This window comes from Pantherophis guttatus, chromosome 3 (assembly GCF_059756535.1).
Source record: "Pantherophis guttatus breed Tessera chromosome 3, ASM5975653v1, whole genome shotgun sequence".
NCBI classification, from domain to species: domain Eukaryota; kingdom Metazoa; phylum Chordata; class Lepidosauria; order Squamata; family Colubridae; genus Pantherophis; species Pantherophis guttatus.
Window position 1 is genome coordinate 37,666,730 of NC_142065.1, and position 19,112 is coordinate 37,685,841.

Consider the following 19,112-nt stretch of genomic DNA (forward strand, 5'->3'; position numbering starts at 1 on the left):
ATGACATCATGACATGGCAAATTTGACATCCATGATATATTACATTAAAGTTAAGTCTGTTTAACCATGTTTTGTTGAATAAGCTTTAATGGCTATTTCCTACAAAATATTTAGCTAAAAACTTTAGTTTATACAGTACAACTATGTTAACAGATTAAATTAAGCTATAGTTTTACTTCATAACTAAAAGTTAAAACTAAGCAAAACTAATTACAGTTTATATCTATCCTGTCATCATGCAAATGACATAATCTACGTCATTTGCATCAAGGTGTACTTTTTGGATTGTAATGGAAATAGACACATGATATAAAATGATGCAAATACAGTCAGAATCTCATCTATTGCATTCGAAGTCCAATGTATTAAGGACTGCTAAGTCAAGGTTTCACTGTAAAATAAAATTGAATCAGTAAATTTTATTTCCCATAAACAAGGTAATTAGTGGACTTTATTGAGCATGTTATATGACAGTAAATTTCAAAAACATCTGGAACAACATTTTACCACACTTGTTCTTTGTAAATGGTGGGATTGTTTTCCTTTTGTTCTGTTTGTAAGTTGTTTGCTAATTTAAAAAAAAATGAAAACAAATCATTACACTGTCTCCTGATTTAGAAATATCCTCCCAGCCTCAAGCATTCACCATCTGTTGAATGGTTGAACAGAGAGCTGAACATAATGATTGAGAAGTGCAATTCAAAGTTGTTCGTGAAGATATTTGGACGTGTGATAGTTTCATTCATACATAAAAAGTGTGCTGTTTAAGGTGATCAGGTTGTTATTTTTTCTCTCAATATTGTATGTTAAATATAGACCCATAACCAAGTAATTAACCCCTTTGTTAATTAGCCCTTTTCATACAGGACACATGGGCATGTTTGGAAAGCTTGCCTTTTTAAAGAGAAGCTCAGACATGGGTAGTTATTTGAATGCATCTGGGCTAATCAGCTTGGAGTTTAATGTGTAAAACACCAGAAGAGATGAATGAAGCCTTTTAGTGAGATAAACAAACAGACACATTGCTTTTCCTTCCCCCCAAGCACCTGCTCCTGTCAGCCTCTCTGAGCTGGAAAGAAGCTTCTTCCTGTTCAGGGTGTTCATGAACTCCTTGTCCCATGCGGAAAGATTGGCAATAGTTCCTCATCATCTTCCTCCCACTTGCCATTCCTCATTTTTAGATAGGATTTCTCAATGTTTTCCATCTGCATTAGTGATTAAATTGCAATGATAATTATTGCAATGTAATCAAACCAGATTAAATTTGCCTTATTACTTTGTGTGTGTGTGTGTAGACACACACACACATAGCATGAGTTGGCATTTTGAATAATCTTTGCGCCTCCTAGATGAACAGTGGAAATAATGGAAACTAGCAAGCCACTTAGCATTGTTTGGCCTACCTTGGTTAGCTAAATTAATAAAGGAATGCTAAAGTCCAATCTATAAATAAAATAGTCTGGAATGGCCTTCCTTAGTGTCATGCCTTCCAGATGTGTTGGACTAATTCCTATAATCCCAACTCATTATAATATTTGGCGGCTGGGAATGATTGGAACTGAAATCCAATATTCGTGAAAGGACCAGGTGAAGCACAGCTGATCCAGAGCACGAGCTCTTTGGCCTGGGACATTCAATATCTTTGGCAACTTTTTCTTTGGACTAATTAGTAAGATTTGGCTCATACTGGGTGTTTTTAATTAAACTAAACAGTTATAGTCCAATCTTACCACTTTATCTTTGCTTTTGTTTCAGGAAGTAGGATGGAACATCCTGTTTGTAGATCAATTTATTATTTTGCAACTGTTAGTTGTTACTCCTTGTTTTCTCTTCCAGGACGTTATTGAGTGGGGCAGATGCATTTGATTATATAGCAGTACCTCTGTGCTAAATGTTGCTAATCATTTATCTTTTCTCTGACTTACAGTTGGGATGAAAGTAGTTCCATTAGCAGTGGCCTCAGTGATGCCTCAGACAATCTCAGTTCAGAAGAATTCAATGCTAGTTCTTCGCTCAATTCCCTGCCTTCCACCCCCACGGCTTCCCGTAGGAACTCTGCCATAGCGGTAGGTAGACCAAAAATTATGGGGCCTGCCTGCCTGCCTGCCTGCCTGCCTGCCTGCCTGCCTGCCTATCTATCTATCTATCTATCTATCTATCTATCTATCTATCTATCTATCTATCTATCTATCTATCTATCTATCTATCTATCTTCTTAACCGTCTGCCTCACAAAAGGGCTTTTGAAAGTACTTTTGAAAAGCAACATTATGTTGTTCCAATGATTTTCATGAATAAAGTCCTATAAAACCATCTTCATTCTTTCAGCTAAAATCGTTGTAAATACTTTAAAATCATTATTCAATAATGATATCAAGTAATGATTTTTGGTGAAGTCAAGTCGAGCTTCTTTAGATATTACTGCTGTATTGGCCTACATCCAACTATGTGGTATGTTTCCAGTTTGCAAAATAGAATTCATAGAGTTTTGCAATAATTGTAATGATTCATATTCAAAATGTTTATAATAAGAAGCTGGTAAACTGCCTGGTCTTTCCCAATTTTGCCCTTTTTTATAGCTTCACAAAATTCCTTATTGTAATATGTCAATTGTTAATTGTTTCTGTTTTTCCGGGATCTTTGGTAAATTTTGTTTCTTCGAATATTCACCACTCTTTGCCAGGGGAATTTCTTCTCCTTTATATAATTTGAAGCAGTATTAATTAGTACTATTGTTGTTATTACAGTATTTCCATTTTCTAACTTCAATATCATTTCCCCTTTTTTTCTTTCCTCACAGTATACATTTTCTTGGCTTATTATTTGCAAAATCATTTCCCCCCCCAGAATTCATTGGTCTTTAATTTCTTTCATTGTTACTGTTAACATAGCTGCCATTGAAAAAGTTTAATTTGTTGTGAAATAATTTTGGGGGGGATTTTTTAAAAATTATTCTTTCATCTGTGCATCTTTTCTTAAAATACTGGATTGGATCTAAATCTAATTACAGTTACAGTAGTTGCATTAAAATCATTAAGATTAATATTAACCATGCATGATGTAGGCCACACTGACCATTCTGTCTACGTTCATCTAATTTGTTGAACATAAAGCTGGCAAATACTAAGTGCTTGCTCTGAATTCTGTCTTACAATGCATGAGGGGCCTATATGCCTTTCAAAACAAGACCTCTGCAGACCTCTTTCTTCAAATCAGTGCTTTCAAAGGCTTTAGAGGCTTTGATGGTATAAAGGCTGCAGCTGAGCAGTGAAATATGTGCTTTAAATGCAGGCAATCCTCTGGCATGCCCACTGTGAAAAGGATTATTTAGAAATATAGGAGCGAGGGCCCATGACTTATTGCCACCAAGTCATAATATTTCTGAACCAGACGGATGAGTGTGTAAACTTGGGGAGTATCACAGAAGGAAAGACTGAAATGTCCATTTGACACTTTTTTCTGCCCTGCAGCTACGCACAGATTCTGAGAAACGGTCATTGGCAGAGAGTGGTCTGAACTGGTATGGTGAACCAGAGGAGAAGACCCAGAAGAAGATGGATTATGACAGCGGGAGCCTGAAAATGGAGCACAGTTCCTCCAAGTGGCGTCGGGAACGTTCTGAAAGCTGTGATGAAGCTCCTGCGAAAGGTGGGGAGCTGAAAAAGCCTGTTAGTTTGGGCCCACCAGGATCCTTGAAGAAGGGCAAGACACCACCTGTGGCAGTGACCTCCCCCATTACTCACACAGCCCAGACTCTGAAAGTGGCAGGTGAGATTGTCATTGAAATTATACTGTTACACTTTTTATTTGCTTCCCAGCTGTCTGCAGAATCCAAGCAGGAGTGCATGACTATTTCTAGGGCACTAATAAGGCCAGAAATATTTTATTGAATCTACCATTGTTCCCCAGTAACCATTCAGTTATGTTGTTTTATTATTATTAGGAACTTTTAAACCAGCTACCTCCCAATTTGGTGCTCTTCAGATGTTTCAGACTAAGTCAAACTTCAAATAAAAAATAACCAAGCTTAGTTCTTTTGTCACATCTGTAGACGGAATCTTGCCAAACTAAGCACTTTACAGTACTGTTTGCATTTACAATATAGTCTGTAAATTATGAGAGTTGGGCTGTTTTCATCCTCTTTCTCACACACTCCTTTTCCTGGGAATCCACCTTCTTACTGCATACTGTAACCTTCTATCCCTTATTATCTTTTAGGCAGCATGGCAACTGAGTATTATGGTTGAAGGATTAGAGCAGTAGAAATCCAAGGGATGGATGATGAAAGCTATTCTGAGCAAAAATGTTGCAATTACAACAATTACTACAACTGAGTATTTTTTCCCATTCAGATGTGTCCAATTCTCGGAAACTGCCTGGACAAGTCCTTGCAGTTTTCTCGGCAAGATTTTTCAGAAGTGGTTTGCATTGCGTCCTTCCTAGGAAAGAGAGAAGGTGACTAGCTGCAGGTCACCCAGCCGGCTTTCTGCCTGTGGGAGGACTAAAACTCACAATTTCTCAGTTTCTAGCCTGATGTTTTAACCACTTCACCAAACTAAATCACAAATAATTGATACTTGTAGACAAATGTGGCAACACCTTTCCTTTCTATTAGCTGTATGCTCATATCTAAATACGCTATATGTTTACAGTATAGACCATGGTTTTTTATGGTTTTTGTAGGAGATAAAAGAGGTGAATTATCAACAAGACATTGTTAATTGGAAAAAACTTACACTATACCTTTTCTATCTAAGTGCTTTCAAGCTCATATATCAGGGGTGAAATCCAGCAGGTTCTGACAGGTTCTGGAGAACAGGTAGTGGAAATTTTGTGCAGTTCGGAGAACCGGCAATGCCACTTCTGGCTGGCCCTAAAGTGGAGTGGGGATGGAGATTTTGCAATATCCTTCCCCCAGGAGTGGGGAGGGAATGGGGATTTTGCAGTATCCTCCCCTGCCACGCTCACCAAGTCATACCACGCCCACCAAGCCATGCCCACAGAACCAGTAGTAAAAAAAATAGGATTTCACCATTGTCATATATGATACCCAAAACTCCAAAATGTCCAATTTGAGTAAATTATTTATCTTCCACCCAAAGGAAAGGAGCTTAGCAATTAGACTGGACTAGCGTGGCAAACATCTATTTTTTTTTTCTTTTTGAGGCAAAAAATTTACAAAATTAATCTAGTATTTGTTTTCTGGTTGAATATTAAGGCTATTATAACCTCATCTCTTCTTTTGTGCCTTGTAGTTAGTATACACACACATATACACAAATAAGAACATATCCTGACATTCCGGGAGAACTGTTGTATCACATTGCACCCAGCATTTCAAGGCAATAAGTTTCCAATGAGGCAACTACAATATATCAGGTTTTTTGATGACCTGCCATGATTATGGGAATGGATTAAGTTCGTATTGTGGAATGGGGCTTGGGGAATGGAAAGGGACAGAAACAGGTTTTGGCTATCTGGAGGGAGGCCCAATGGGCAAAATTTGACTCAAGCTAAAGGTAAGTTTGGTCTAGTAGTTAAGGCACCTGGCTAGAAAGCAAAAGACAATGAATTCAAGTTCCATCTTGACCATGACAAGAAAGCCCGCTGGGTGATCTTGGGCCAGTCACTCTCTCTCAGCCCAACCCATCTCACAGAGTTGTTGTGGGAGAAATAGGAGGAGGAAGGTGTGTTGGATATGTTTGCCGCCTTGAGTTATTTGTAAAAATAACAAAAAGATAGATAGATAGATAGATAGATAGATAGATAGATAGATAGATAGATAGATAGATAGATATACACAAACATACATGTGTGTGTGTGTGTGTATGTGTGTATGCAAGTCTTGGCGTATTCGGGTCTTTTCCCATGTAAGATTGAGAGTATCTTAGCAACGTTTCGACAAGGTGCCACTCGTCATCTTCAGGCTGGTGCCTTCGGCTTCGTGCCTGTGCAAGCAAAGCCTTCAGCTACTCTCAATCTTACACAGGAAAAGACCCGAATACGCCAAGACTTGCATAACTCTACCCGTGAAAATCTACGAAAACAAATATATATATGTGACCAGAAGCCAGACCGCAGCTGCATCATTAGCCACTTTAAACCCCTCCAATCCATACATGAAGCAGACTGACACCCACCATGAAGAGCTCGCACGGCCACAAACACGAAGCCAAACAACAACAACGCAGCTCACCAGCTCAAATCCCCCTGCAACTCAGACTAAGCTGAGCACAACCAAGCCCCCACCCAAACAGAACACAACCCCAGCCAATCAGAGCACAGCCAAGCCCCTAACCAATCAGAACACACCTCCACCCAATCAGAACACAGCCAAGTTCCCACCCAATCAGCTCACACCTCCACTAGCAGTTAAAAGGAAGAGACAGCTGCGATCTCACATTGCTCCTGGAAGCACGAAGCCGAGAACACCAGCCTGAAGATGACGAATGAGACTTCGTCGAAACGTCGCCAAGACACTTCCAATTTTACGTGGGAGAAGACCCGAATAACCAAAGACCTACATATATATATATATATATATATATATATATATATATATATATATATATATATATATATATATATATATATATATATACACACACACACACACACACACACACACACACACACACACACACACACCCCTATGTATGTATGTATGTATGTATGTATGTATGTATGTATGTATAATATGTAATAATAAGATTTCTAATAAAATAGAAATAACTTCTTTTTATTATCCAAAGATCTGTGTAAAGACACCTTTTCCAGTATCTATTCCAAATGTTGTTTCCTGATCAGTTCTTCCCTCTCTCAGGTAAGCCTGAAGCAAAAGCAACAGACAAAAACAAACTGTTTGTGAAAAATGCTGGCCTGCAACGTTCATCTTCTGATGCTGGCCGAGATCGGCTTTCAGATGCCAAGAAGCCTCCCTCTGGGCTTACACGAACCACCACGGCTGGCTCCTTTGGTTACAACAAGAAACCCCCTCCTGCAACGGGTACTGCTACAGTGATGCAAGCTGGTGGCTCAGCTACACTTGGCAAGATCCAGAAGAACTCCAGTATCCCTGTGAAACCCGTCAATGGCAGGAAAACCAGCTTGGATGTCTCCAATGCAGGGGAGCCTGGGTTTATGGCGCCAGGGGCCCGTACCAACATCCAGTACCGGAGCCTGCCACGCCCTGCCAAATCTAGCTCCATGAGTGTCACTGGAGGACGAAGTGGCCCACGTCCTGTCAGCAGCAACATTGATCCCAGCCTCCTCAGTGCCAAGGGGGGTATTTCTGTTTCACGCCTCAAGGAACCCTCTAAAATAGGGGCAAGTAGGAGCACTCCAGGGCCAGTGAATCAGACTGACAGGGAGAAGGAGAAGGCCAAAGCCAAAGCAGTGGCACTAGACTCTGACTCTGTCTCACTCAAGAGCATGGGCTCCCCTGAAAGCACCCCAAAAGCTCCAAGTGGCCACCAGATCCCTGCAAAAGAGGCTGAGCTGCCGCCAACACCACTCAGGTAGGAACAGCGGTTTTGAAAAAATAAGATGCTTCAGTTCACAATTATTTATGTAAGAGCAATTACATAATTGCAATTAATTATAGCTGTACAATTATTTATGCTTGTAAAGGCAATTATAAATATGAAGACAAGTGAATAATTCCTTCTGTTCTTGGATAGTACTCTGTAGTTCATAGTCTTCCAGTCACAGTAACTCTTTCCTGTCCATATTGGAGACAAGGTGAGCTTACTTTTGTTATTTAGTTACTAGGGGGGATACATTTCGATCAGTGCTTTATTTTGTGTTTTTTTCTAATTCAAGAATGCTGTGGGAATAAAATGGTGGAGTCTGGAGTGCCATGACTAGAACAAAGTGCCATGACTCAGACAAAATACATATGATATTTTGATAAAGCATGATAAATATGAGCTAGGTGGCATTCTGTTAGGTGGATCCATAGATTCCCTGAACAAGCATTTAAAGATTGCAAGATCGAATCTGGGTCGGTTTCTAAATTCTAAAAATTTCTCATTAGTTGTTTTTCATGAAATGAGATTAAGATGTCAAGTGAAATTTAATAGAATTTGGTTGTTTTTAATACTTACATAAATGATTTGTATAAAGAGTTTGAGGAACTTTGCAGAGATCCTCAAACTCTGAGGACCTCATAAAACTGAGAAACTATATTTTAATATTCTTGATCAAACAAAATTATGAGCAAACTCAGTAAGAGTCACCATAGGACCAAAAATAATGCAATGAGATATAATGGTGATTTTTTTCATTTAAATGCATTTAAAAAAATTAAATGCATTTATATAGAGAGAATATCTAACTTGGCAAATATAAAAAGAATCTTGGAATTCTGATTACAAGTGAGTACCGTATTTTTGGGTGTATAAGACACACTTCCCCCCCCCCAAAAGTGGGTGGAAATGTCTGTGTGTCTTATATAGCGAATGTTGCTGAAGCCCCGCCCACCCACTAGCCCCCACCCTTTGGCCTCTGCCTCCCAGCAATTTGCCTCCTTACAGCAAATAGCAAACAGCCTGGTCAGCTTCAGCACAGCCTGATTTAGCATGAGCAGCTGATTGGCAGTTGGATTTGCCTCCCGGAATACTGCCTATCAGCTGTTCCAAGCTGCGGAGATCACCATCGGCCATTGCCGCTGTCACCGCCCATTGCTGCTGCCGCCTATCACCTCCTTCACGTGTCCCTTTTTCAGCCTCCGTGCGTCCCCTTTTCAGCCTCTGTGCATCCCTTTTTCTGCCTCCGCACACCCCATTTTCGTCCTCCACATGCCCCATTTTCAGCCCGTTCCAGGTGGTGGGGATTGCCACCGCCTATTCCCACCACCTGGAATGGGCCAAAAATGGGACATGTGGAGGCCGAAAATGGGACACCCAGAGGCCGTAAATGGGGTGTGCGGAGGCAGTGATAGGTGGCAGCAGTGATGGGTGGTGGCAATTCCCTGGAACAGCTGATAGGTGGTATTCCAGGAGGCAGATCCAACCGCTAATCAGCTGCTCCTGATAAATCAGGCTGTGCTGAAGCTGACCAGGCTGTTTGCTGTTTGCTGCAAGGAGGCAAATTGCTGGGAGGCAGAGGCAGATTTTTTTTTCTTGTTTTCCTCTCCAAAAGCTAGGTGCATCTTATAGTCCAGAGTGTCTTATAGTCTGAAAAATACAGTAATATGAGAGTTATGGAATACTAAAAAAAAGTTTTTATTTTTTAAAACTAAAATTTAATAAATGCTGTATCATCAACAAAAAAAACAAGATAAATATTTCCTATATTTAGCATAAAAATCTGATATTTTGAACCATTTTTAGAGGTCTAATAATAGCAATAGCAATTATATACTGCTTCACAGTACTTTATGGCCCTCTCAAAGCAGTTTGCAGAGTCAGCATAGTGCCCCCAACAATCTGAATCATCATTTTACCGACCTCGGAAGGATGGAAGGCTGAGTCAACCTTGAGCCTCCCAGCAATTCCAACTGCCAAATTGCAGGCAGCCAGTAGTGAGCAGAAGTAGCCTGCAGTACTGCATTCTAACCACTGTGCCACCACAGCTCTAATTTCATGCTCTAATAAGCATGAAATACCATTTTCTTATGAATTTCAATTATACATCATAAGCATATGTGACATTTTTTAAGCCCACTGAGTCTCCATAATAGGATATTCTATTTTTTCATTCCATAGTTCAAGTACATAACGAATTCTTTCATTTCACTTTTTAGTTCCTTGCAAAACAGAACTGTTCCTTATTGTTTAGGCACTGCATCTATTAAACTGCAAATATGACGATTAGAATATCTGCCATACTATTAATTAGTGCATATTTCATTTTATATATTGCTAAGCAAATATTGTAGACAACTTAAACTCAAGATGTAATCTCTCAGAATCTTTAAGAATAGAATACATTTGTGCCTGAAATTCTGGCAAGCTTTTGCCAATTAGTGTTGGTATTAAGTTAGATGAACCAAAGGCCTGACTGAAAAAGCAGGTTTCTGTGGTTTTCCTGTGATTATATGTTCAGAATTGCTCTACAGCAGGGGTGTCAAACTCACAGCGTCACGGCAGCGTCATGTGACATATCAGGACTTCACTAAACCTGGTGTGGCCATGACACATCTGGCCCTTGGCCGGGAGTTTGACAGCCCTGCTGTAGAGCCTAACAGTTTCAATTCTTCTTTGTAAACCCTTTTTTTTTTAATTTAAAAAAAGTGTTACTCAGTGTCTGATTTGAGTCCTGATTGCATTGGGATGACTTGAGGTAATGGGAATATCTCCTGAAAAGAAACATTTTTCAGTTACTGAAATAAGCTATGATCCTGATATTCCCAAATCAACAGGATAATGAATTTGATGCATTTGATTCTTATACGAGTGTCAATGTAGCTTAAAGTTGTTGTTTTCTATATCATATGCAAATGTTTAATGTACTTGTGCTAGATATAATGTTTTCACAATACATGAAATGATCATGGCATGCAATGTCAGACACTATACCAAACTTTACCTTAATACTGTTCTCCTCTTTTGCAGGTCAGCTGCCAAAAGCTATGTAAAAGCTCCTTCTTTGGCAAACTTAGACAAGGTGAACTCTAACAGTCTAGATCTCCCTTCTTCAAATGATCTCCATCAGATGCATAGTGGTAAACTGCAAGAGTCACACCCAGCGACTGTAAATGTGGGCACCCATCTCACGTCATGCTTCACACCAAGCCCTGCTCCAGTCCTTAACATTAACTCTGCTAGCTTTTCCCAGGGCCTGGAGCTCATGGGTGGCTACAGCATTCCCAAGGAAACCCGCATGTACTCCAAGCTTTCAGGATTGCACAGGAGCATGGAATCCTTACAGATGCCTATGAACCTGCACAATGCCTTCTCTGTAGGCAGCACTGCTGCACCTACCACTGCCTCTACGCCTCCTGTTGCTGCTGAGGAAGAATCCAGTGAGATGGCCTGGACTGGGAGCCCAAGAATTACACACCTGGAAAGGTAAAGGAAGAGAAATGGGTTACCTTTGCTATGGGGAGAATATTTTTCATGATAGTGTTCCATAAGAACTTTTAGAAAGAGACCTTTCACCTTAGCCATGAAAGCCAGCTGAGTGACTTTCGGCCGGTCACTCTCAGCCCAACTCGCTTGTTGTGGATAAATTGGAGGTGGAAGGTGTGTTGGATGTGTTCACTACCTTGAAGTTATTTATAAAAATAAAAAAGGCTGGATACAAATAAAAATAGATAAGTTCATAAGTAGGTGGCACCACTTACCCAATATTGGTTAATCTGGTAAAAGTGAAGCAAGATTAGACCTGGATAGTTCTTGGCTGAGAGGCTACAGGTAGTCCTCAACTTATGACCACAGTTGGGGCTAGGATCTCAGTCATAGAATAAAGTGGTTGTTAAGAAAGAATCTATGTGACTGCTTTGCTCACTAACATCAGTTTCTCCAGGTGCAGTCATTGAGCGACTGTGTAGGTCGTTAATTGGACAGAATAAAAGAGCTACCTCCAAAGGAAGGCAGGCAGCTTTTCTCCTTGCATGGAAGGGACTTCATGCATTGGAATGGAGAGAAGAGGCAGAGATCACAAAGATGCCATCTCCATCTCTCCAGCACTCTGCAGGAATTCCATCCCCCTCCATGTGTGGAAAGGAACTCAAACTGAGATTCTGAAGATTCAAACTTCGTTTCTGCAGCCCAACAAAGAATTTCTCACTTCACCCTCTCTGCACATGGAGGGGAGGGGAAACCTTTGGCAGGTGGCAGTAGCTTGCAACCTGCCAGCTTCCCCATTGACTTTCTGGAGAAGCCAGCAGAGAAGATTGGAAATGGTGATTACATGATTGCAGGACACTTTGCAAAAAGTATCCTACAAATAGGTTGATCATGATCATGTGACTGGAGCTGGAGTGATGCAATATTTTATGATGGCCAGAAGTATTTTACAGAGTGTAGAGCATTCTTTCCAAGCCATAATATCTTCAAAATGTCATTAAACAACCAGTTATAAATTGAGGAATACCAAGGCTTTAAGCTAGACATGAAAGTTAAAAAAAAAAAAAGGCTTCTAAGAAACCACAAGTGCAAATTAGTTCCATACAGCCAAACAAATAACGGGAATGTGCTTGATTAGCACATTTCACCAGGTTCAATTTATGGGAATTTTTACCTAATTAAAAAATGAGATGAAAAGATGAAAAAGGATTATAGCATTCCAACGCAGGAACAAAACCCACCATAATTTTTAGTTTATGATTCTTTTGTTTATATACATGGCAAAGTTGCAGTGGCTCAGCTGGTGCAAATACAGACTCTGGGCTTGTGTGAAGCCTGATTGGGTCTATCCCCCAAAATTCACAATCAGTTTATTGCCTATCAGGCACCACAGCTGGATTTAAGCAAATAATGAACAAGCACTACTGCTCATTTTTCTTCCTGCAGCTCTAACCGTGACCGGAATACGTTACCCAAGAAGGGACTGAGGTAATTGTTCTTTGTGTTAACTATTATTTATTATCAGTAAAATGGTAAAAAATGTCTAACTTCCTCTACTTATGGAAAAAGATCAAAGAAAATGTGAGTTTATCTCATGCCAATGCTGTATAACTAAGAGCCAGTTGCATAGTTATTACTTAAGCAGCAAACAAGAGATTCTACAGCATTGGAAAGTCAGAAGGCCATAGCAAATCAATTCACTAAGGTAATTTATAATTATAGTCCACTCTTTTTCTGTTCAATATACTGGAGGTCTGGTTACAGCCTTGACTTCTTGACTCTGTTTTTGATCATATCTGATATAGCAATTCCAACTGTAATTCCGATATAGATTACATCAAGTTTCATTGGAATCAATTTAGCCATGATTAACAACTCTCATGGATTTCAGTGGATCGATTCTGATTATTTCTCTGATCATGTCTTTTGTTATTTTTCTGAAAGCTACAATTGAAATGTAATTGCATTATTGAAATAGTTTTTTTAAAAAAATATTTTTAAAGTGAACGAGCAAGACATTTTTTTGTAAAAAAGTTAAAACTTCAGTTTACAAGTGCATAGCGATATAAAATACTTCTTTCTGTTGTAGAGTTCAAATATATACTAGAATAATTGCATGCACTGTGACCCAGTCCTTTGATGGCTTATTTCAGCATCGTTGTATTGATTAGTATTAGGTCTTGATTTATCTCTTTTCATTTATTTCCTTTGAGAATGATGTCTTGGATAATGATGATGACATATCCAGCATCCATAAGAAAATACCAAACAGCTTATTATCTTCCTGTGAGCCATGCCTCCTTAACATAATTATAGAATTAAGGACTTATTAGATTCTCCCTGAGCAATTGTAGTCAATTATATTTTATAATTTTAGATTACAGTCTATTCTTTTAAACGGATTTCTTTGAATATAAAATTACACCATTAGTTTTCAATAATCCCCCATAGAGATAGAGCAGTGATTTTAATTTAATTTTTAATTAATTTCTTATTTTTTAAATTGTTTTTATTGTAAACTGCCCTGAGTCACTTAAATGAGACAGATGGTATAAAAATGTGATAAATGAATACATTTGCAAGAAGAGAATTGTAAAAAAAAAAAACTGCCTAATGCAATAGGAACTGGCTAAATTAATTATGTTAAACTGCATCATTGTGACATTTTTCAAATTATTTTCTTTCAAAATCCTGCCAGTCTCTGTCATTAATCCCCTCTCTATCTCTGGGTTTTGGCAGGTATCAAATCCAACCCCAGGAAGAGACCAAGGAAAGGCGCCACTCACATACAATTGGAGGAATGCAAGAATCAGATGATGCTTCTGAGCTACCCTCTCCTCCTGCTCTCTCCATGCCACTGGTTGGGAAAACTCCACTCACAAATGTTGGTTAGTCACCTTTCATTTTGCTTTTTTAGAAGAGGAAACCTTAGAGGTCAGTTGTTCTAAATCAGTATAATCCAACAGAAGCTATGCCATTTTTCAAATTCTATTCCTTAATTTTCTTCTTTCTAGCACCTTTCTAACCTACCCATAATGCAAAAATAGCCTCCTATCAGAAAAACGTGTTCAAGAAAATTTAGAGACAGTTTGAATAGCCTATAGAAATTGGATGAGACAATGATTAAGGTGAAACTTCACATGGAGACTTCTGCAACTCCTCCTGCAAGCTTTTGGAAGCTTCGGCATGTGACTAAACTAAATTTAAACCAGACATTTTTTATATCTGACTTTTCAACCTATTGCATCAACACAAGAGTTTTCTGGGGTTCAGAGTCTTCTGATTTCTATCCTGGTACCTTAACCACTATGCCAAACTGGTTCTCTGTTATAAATTACAGATCATGGTTTCTTTAGTTTATGCCTACTGAATTGCTAAGAGCACACAAGCAGCTAAGAATATGGAATAATGTTGTAAGCCACCCAAAGTCACAGTGTATGAGTTGGGCAGCCATATAAATGTGTTTAATAACAAGATTGTTGTTGTGTGGAAAATCAGAGGAGGAAGGAGTATTAGGTATGTTCACCACCTTGAGTTATTCATTTAAAAAATAGGGGCGGGATATAATGTATCTAAGTAAATCAATAGGCTTGATTTCAGGTTTGCTTAGTCAGTATAGGGAGCTTTTCCTAGCTTGATCCAGGAGCCCAGAATCTTACACAGCATTCTTGCTTCACATGTAGAATTCTTTGGCACTGTTTTAAGCATTTGTTTTTCAGAGTTCTGCCTCACATTCTTGGGAATGGGGTGGGGAGGTGGGGGTTGAAAAAAGGGGAAAAAATGAACATAACTGAAAAATATAGGTATTTTTTCATTAGAGAAAAATATGAAAATAAATAGATAGTTATGGTACAAGTCTATTTTGCTTCTTATGTGCACTGAAAAGCAATGAGCCCCCTGAGAAATTTGAGCAAATTCAGTTCTCCAATTAGGGATAAAGGTAATAAGATTTAAAGAATGATAATGAAATATTCTACATAATAAGCTTAGGTTCCTTTGTACACATATTATTTATCGTTGCATCTTCTTTGTCTCTCCAGTTTAATACAAAAATAGTGTTTTTTTTACTTTTGCAATTTTATTGTTGATGCAATAAATTTATTCTTTTAAAGTTTTTAAAATGGGAATTTATTAACAGGTACTGAATAGTCTGTACTATCTGTCAATGGGCTTTAGTCAATGAAAATTATTTCACATTTAAATAGGCCTGAGAGTCAAATATTCTCCCAAATCACCATAACAACCCAAGTCAAACTAGTAAAACTGATGCAACTACACAGGTGCAGATAAAAGATCTTATGCAAGGTGTGATGCACATTTGACTTGTCCTTATCTTTCCCCACCTCGATCCTGGCTGCTAGCCCCATATATAGTGCTCCTTGCTTCCTAGACCCCATCCCTAGCTTTGAGCTGCTCTGACTCCCCTCTTCTCCCTGCCCCCTTCTCCTGCAGTGAGTCCCACGGCAGCCAACACCCCAAGGATCACCCGTTCTAACAGCATTCCCACTCATGACTCCACCTTCGAGCTCTACAACGCCTCCCCCATGGGCAGCACCCTCTCCTTGGCAGACCGACCCAAGGGCATGATCCGCTCGGGCTCCTTCCGCGACCCTGTGGATGATGGTGAGAGTCCTGCACCCAGCTAGGAAGATAAGAGTCTTCTCTATAATAATGATGCAAGGATACAGTTGTAGTAATTCTGCATATCAGAACTTCTCAAGAGTACAAGCTGTGCTGGCAGGTGGCAGTGCAGGGAGTTGTTATTATTATTATTATTTTGTTTATGGGACAGCAAAACAGAGTAAGGGATTAAAATAATCTGATCATTTAATTTCTTAGTTATGCATGCATGCCCAGTATCATCAACTAGGATTTGGTAGTCAGGAATTGCATATATCAGTCTTGCATGAGCCATAGCTGGTTTCTAGCTTTATTATGGATTTTTCTCCCGTTATAAGACATATTTTTAAATGGGATATGGTAGCACTTCCAAATTGTCCAGAACACTTTACTATAAAGTAGCTGTCCTCAACATTTGCGACTTGGTGGCCCGGCAGTGAGGAGGGAGAGGAGAACCGGCTTCGCGAGCTGTGGGCCGGGGTATATGCACGTGCGTGCGCCGCTCGACTTGTGCAAGTTGAGCTACATACGTGTGTGCATGTGAACTGGCCCGCTGTTCATGAATAGGCCATGGCCCAGTAGTGGATCACAGCCTGGAGGTTGGGGACCCCTGCTATAAAGGAGACCACACTGCCGCCAAGTGGTGATAAAGTACCAGTTTACACAGTAGATATGGGGATGAGGTTGTAATGAGAGATTGCCTATTACCATCTGGATCTCAGTGTGGTTTTTTATCTCTGGTTCTGTAGTTGCATGAAAAACATAACTTCTACTTTGGCATTTATATCTTCATTTAAGTGAAAACTCCTACTCTAAGAAAAAGCATGAAACACAAAAACTTAAGATTTTCATCAGGAATTTTTGTTTGCTCCAGGAAATCTTGTAACCAAGCATTCAGAAGCAAAATAGTAATAATAATAATAATAATAATAATTACTGCCTCTGTTTCTGATCCGATTTCCCATGTTAGCCATCATGTGAACTCTTGATGTTGTTCAGCCACTCCTTTTTGGACATATGACCTTCCCTCCTCCCCAAACTGCCATCTTACCTTCCATCCATGCTACTCCTACTGGATCACTTGGTAACCAATCATAATCCATCTGAAGGATAGTTGTAGAAACTTTGTGACAAGTCTCTCTCTTTATTACAGTTCATGGATCTGTGCTGTCTCTGGCTTCCAGCGCTTCGTCAACTTATTCCTCAGTAAGCTTGCTCCCTTTGTTATTTACTCTGTCCCATCTTTCACTTTCTCTGTGTTTCCCCCTTTCCTAAGGGTGATCTCTAGCCTCAGTCTTTCCAAGAGAAAGTGTGGGTAAAGTTGACTGAGGGCTTGGCATTTGTCACCATTGGGAACAGTAGCGTGGTCTAGCACTATACTTTGCAGTATTGCCATAAATTATAAGGTCTAATGAGAAGAGGAGGCAGAGGAATGAAATAACAGCCAAATAAAAAAATGCCTGTGCATATGCTGGGTTCTTTGCATGGCTGGTCACTTGTGTTGCCTGATCACTTGTGTTGCCTCGGAATGCCTCTATTACTTTCACCCTAATTGCCTGCCTCTCTGTCTCTCCTCTACCCCCATTATGTGCTGCCAGGCTGAGGAGAGGATGCAGTCAGAGGTACAGTAACACCCTCACTTTACTTTCCGCTGCTATTCTGCTCTTGACCTTTGGTGGAGAGCCAGCAATCCTCCTGCTTCCTGACTTTCCCGCCTTTTCTCTCTTTCTTTTTCAGCAAATCCGCAAACTACGCCGTGAATTGGAGTCATCGCAAGAGAAAGTAGCTACGCTGACAACCCAGCTCTCAGCCAATGTGAGTAGCCAAATTGGTGCAGTAGCATAATGTGTCCTCATTCTATGGAGTCTAAATATTTTAAATTTTTTAAATTTCAGGACTAACCAATTATATATCTACTTACCTACCCATGTTTCCCTGAAAATAAGACCAGGTCTTATTTTCTTTCAGGCTCCAAAATAAGCACTAGGGCTTATTTTTGGGGCTGTCTTTTTCCCCCCATGTATGGGAAGCTCACTACTTCTCAGTGGTGAAATTCAGCCGGCTCTATCAAGATCACGCGATCTGGTAGTGCTGGCGGTGGGAGGCTCCGCCCACCCACCCAGACGTCGTCACATCCTGTTTTTTACCCTCTGTGCATGCGCAGAAGGCTCTGCGCATGCGTGGAGGAGGCACATGCTCACATTTGCAAACTGGTAGTGAAGGTAAGTGAATACCACCCCTGCTAATTCTGCTTGCTCATGGCAGAGTAGGAGGCTGTGTGGCACACTAGTGCTGCCGTCACAAGGCAGGGGAGGGTGGAGCTGCCCCATGCACCCCATAAAAGTTTACCTCAGGGTCCCCACAGCCAGGCCACTCACGCCCCGATACCTGCCTTGCCTCACAGCGGCAGCTCTGGCAATCCTATCCAGCAGAACTCCACATTGCACCCGGCCCATTTCTTCTGCTTGCTCGCAGCCGCAACAGAGCAGGAGGCTGAGCAACGCACCGGTGCCACAGCCACAAGGCAAGATTGGGACCTGCCCCATGTGCCCCTCACCAGCTTACCTCAGGGCCCCCGCAGCCAGCCCATCCACACTCCAACAGCTGCTTTGCCTCATGGGTGTGGTACCAACACACCACTCAGCCTCCTGCTCCACTGCAACCACAAGCAAGCAGAAGGGGCCGGTGACCACATGGGCTCCTGCTGCACATGGCTGTTGGTGCTGCTACCACAAGACAGGTGTTGGGGCATGGATGGCTTGGATGCTGGGGCCCTGCCAGTGCAGGGTACATAGGGCACCTCCACCACCCCGTGGCGGTGGCACCGCAAGCAACCAGACAGAATGGGCGGACAGCCAGCTGTGCAGGCTCTTAAGTAGGGCTTATGTTGGGTGTATGGGTTGTATTAGGCACATATATAAAAACATGCTAGGGCTTATTTTCAGGATAGATCTTATTTTTGGGAAAACAGGGTATCTACCTACCTTCCTATTGTATTCACAAGTAATTTAGGCAAGGTAAAAGAAATACAATGCAAGTTCAATTTTCACCAGAGTTACTGGGCATCCCAGCAAAGCTTAACTGTTCTAAACAAACGAGTCATGTACTCCAGAGTTTTAACGGGATTGTATTGCTGCACAACCGCAATAAGTTGTCACTGAACATTAGAGAGGATGTTAAGTTTTTGTGTTTGTCACATAGCAACAGCACCCTCTCTTGGCCTTCTATTCTTCCACTAGTACAGCATCTTTGAAACTTTTGGAATATTGGATTATATTCATTCTATCACCTTTTGGAAGCTGATCCTGGAAATATTATTTGATATCTTCCCTATGGTCTTCTGGAGTTGCTCTAAATTTTAAACAAAATTGTTTTTCTCTCAGTTCAAGTAATCCCATGTTATAGTCAAATCTTTCTCCTACTCCTATAACTTCTGTCAAAAGTACAAAATTGTACTTTCCACAATTTCCATTTTATCACT

The 19,112-nt window shown here is 40.4% G+C and overlaps 1 protein-coding gene across 11 annotated transcripts in view; it reads left to right on the plus strand.

The window, feature by feature from the left end:
- Positions 1 to 19,112, plus strand: part of NAV1 (neuron navigator 1) — a 256,933-nt gene that overhangs the window by 217,537 nt on the left and 20,284 nt on the right. For 4 of the 11 annotated variants that reach the window (XM_087889298.1, XM_034414204.3, XM_087889299.1 and 1 more), the window contains 9 exons: positions 1,928 to 2,066; positions 3,470 to 3,767; positions 6,823 to 7,516; positions 10,556 to 11,011; positions 12,458 to 12,499; positions 13,751 to 13,899; positions 15,464 to 15,634; positions 16,785 to 16,837; positions 17,369 to 17,446. In XM_087889298.1, the coding sequence (XP_087745424.1) occupies positions 1,928 to 2,066; positions 3,470 to 3,767; positions 6,823 to 7,516; positions 10,556 to 11,011; positions 12,458 to 12,499; positions 13,751 to 13,899; positions 15,464 to 15,634; positions 16,785 to 16,837; positions 17,369 to 17,446 (2,080 nt within the window). Of the gene's footprint in view, positions 1 to 1,927; positions 2,067 to 3,469; positions 3,768 to 6,822; positions 7,517 to 10,555; positions 11,012 to 12,457; positions 12,500 to 13,750; positions 13,900 to 15,463; positions 15,635 to 16,784; positions 16,838 to 17,229; positions 17,254 to 17,368; positions 17,447 to 19,112 lie in introns of all 11 variants that reach the window. The other 7 variants (XM_034414207.3, XM_034414203.3, XM_034414208.3 and 4 more) reach the window with 3 other exon arrangements.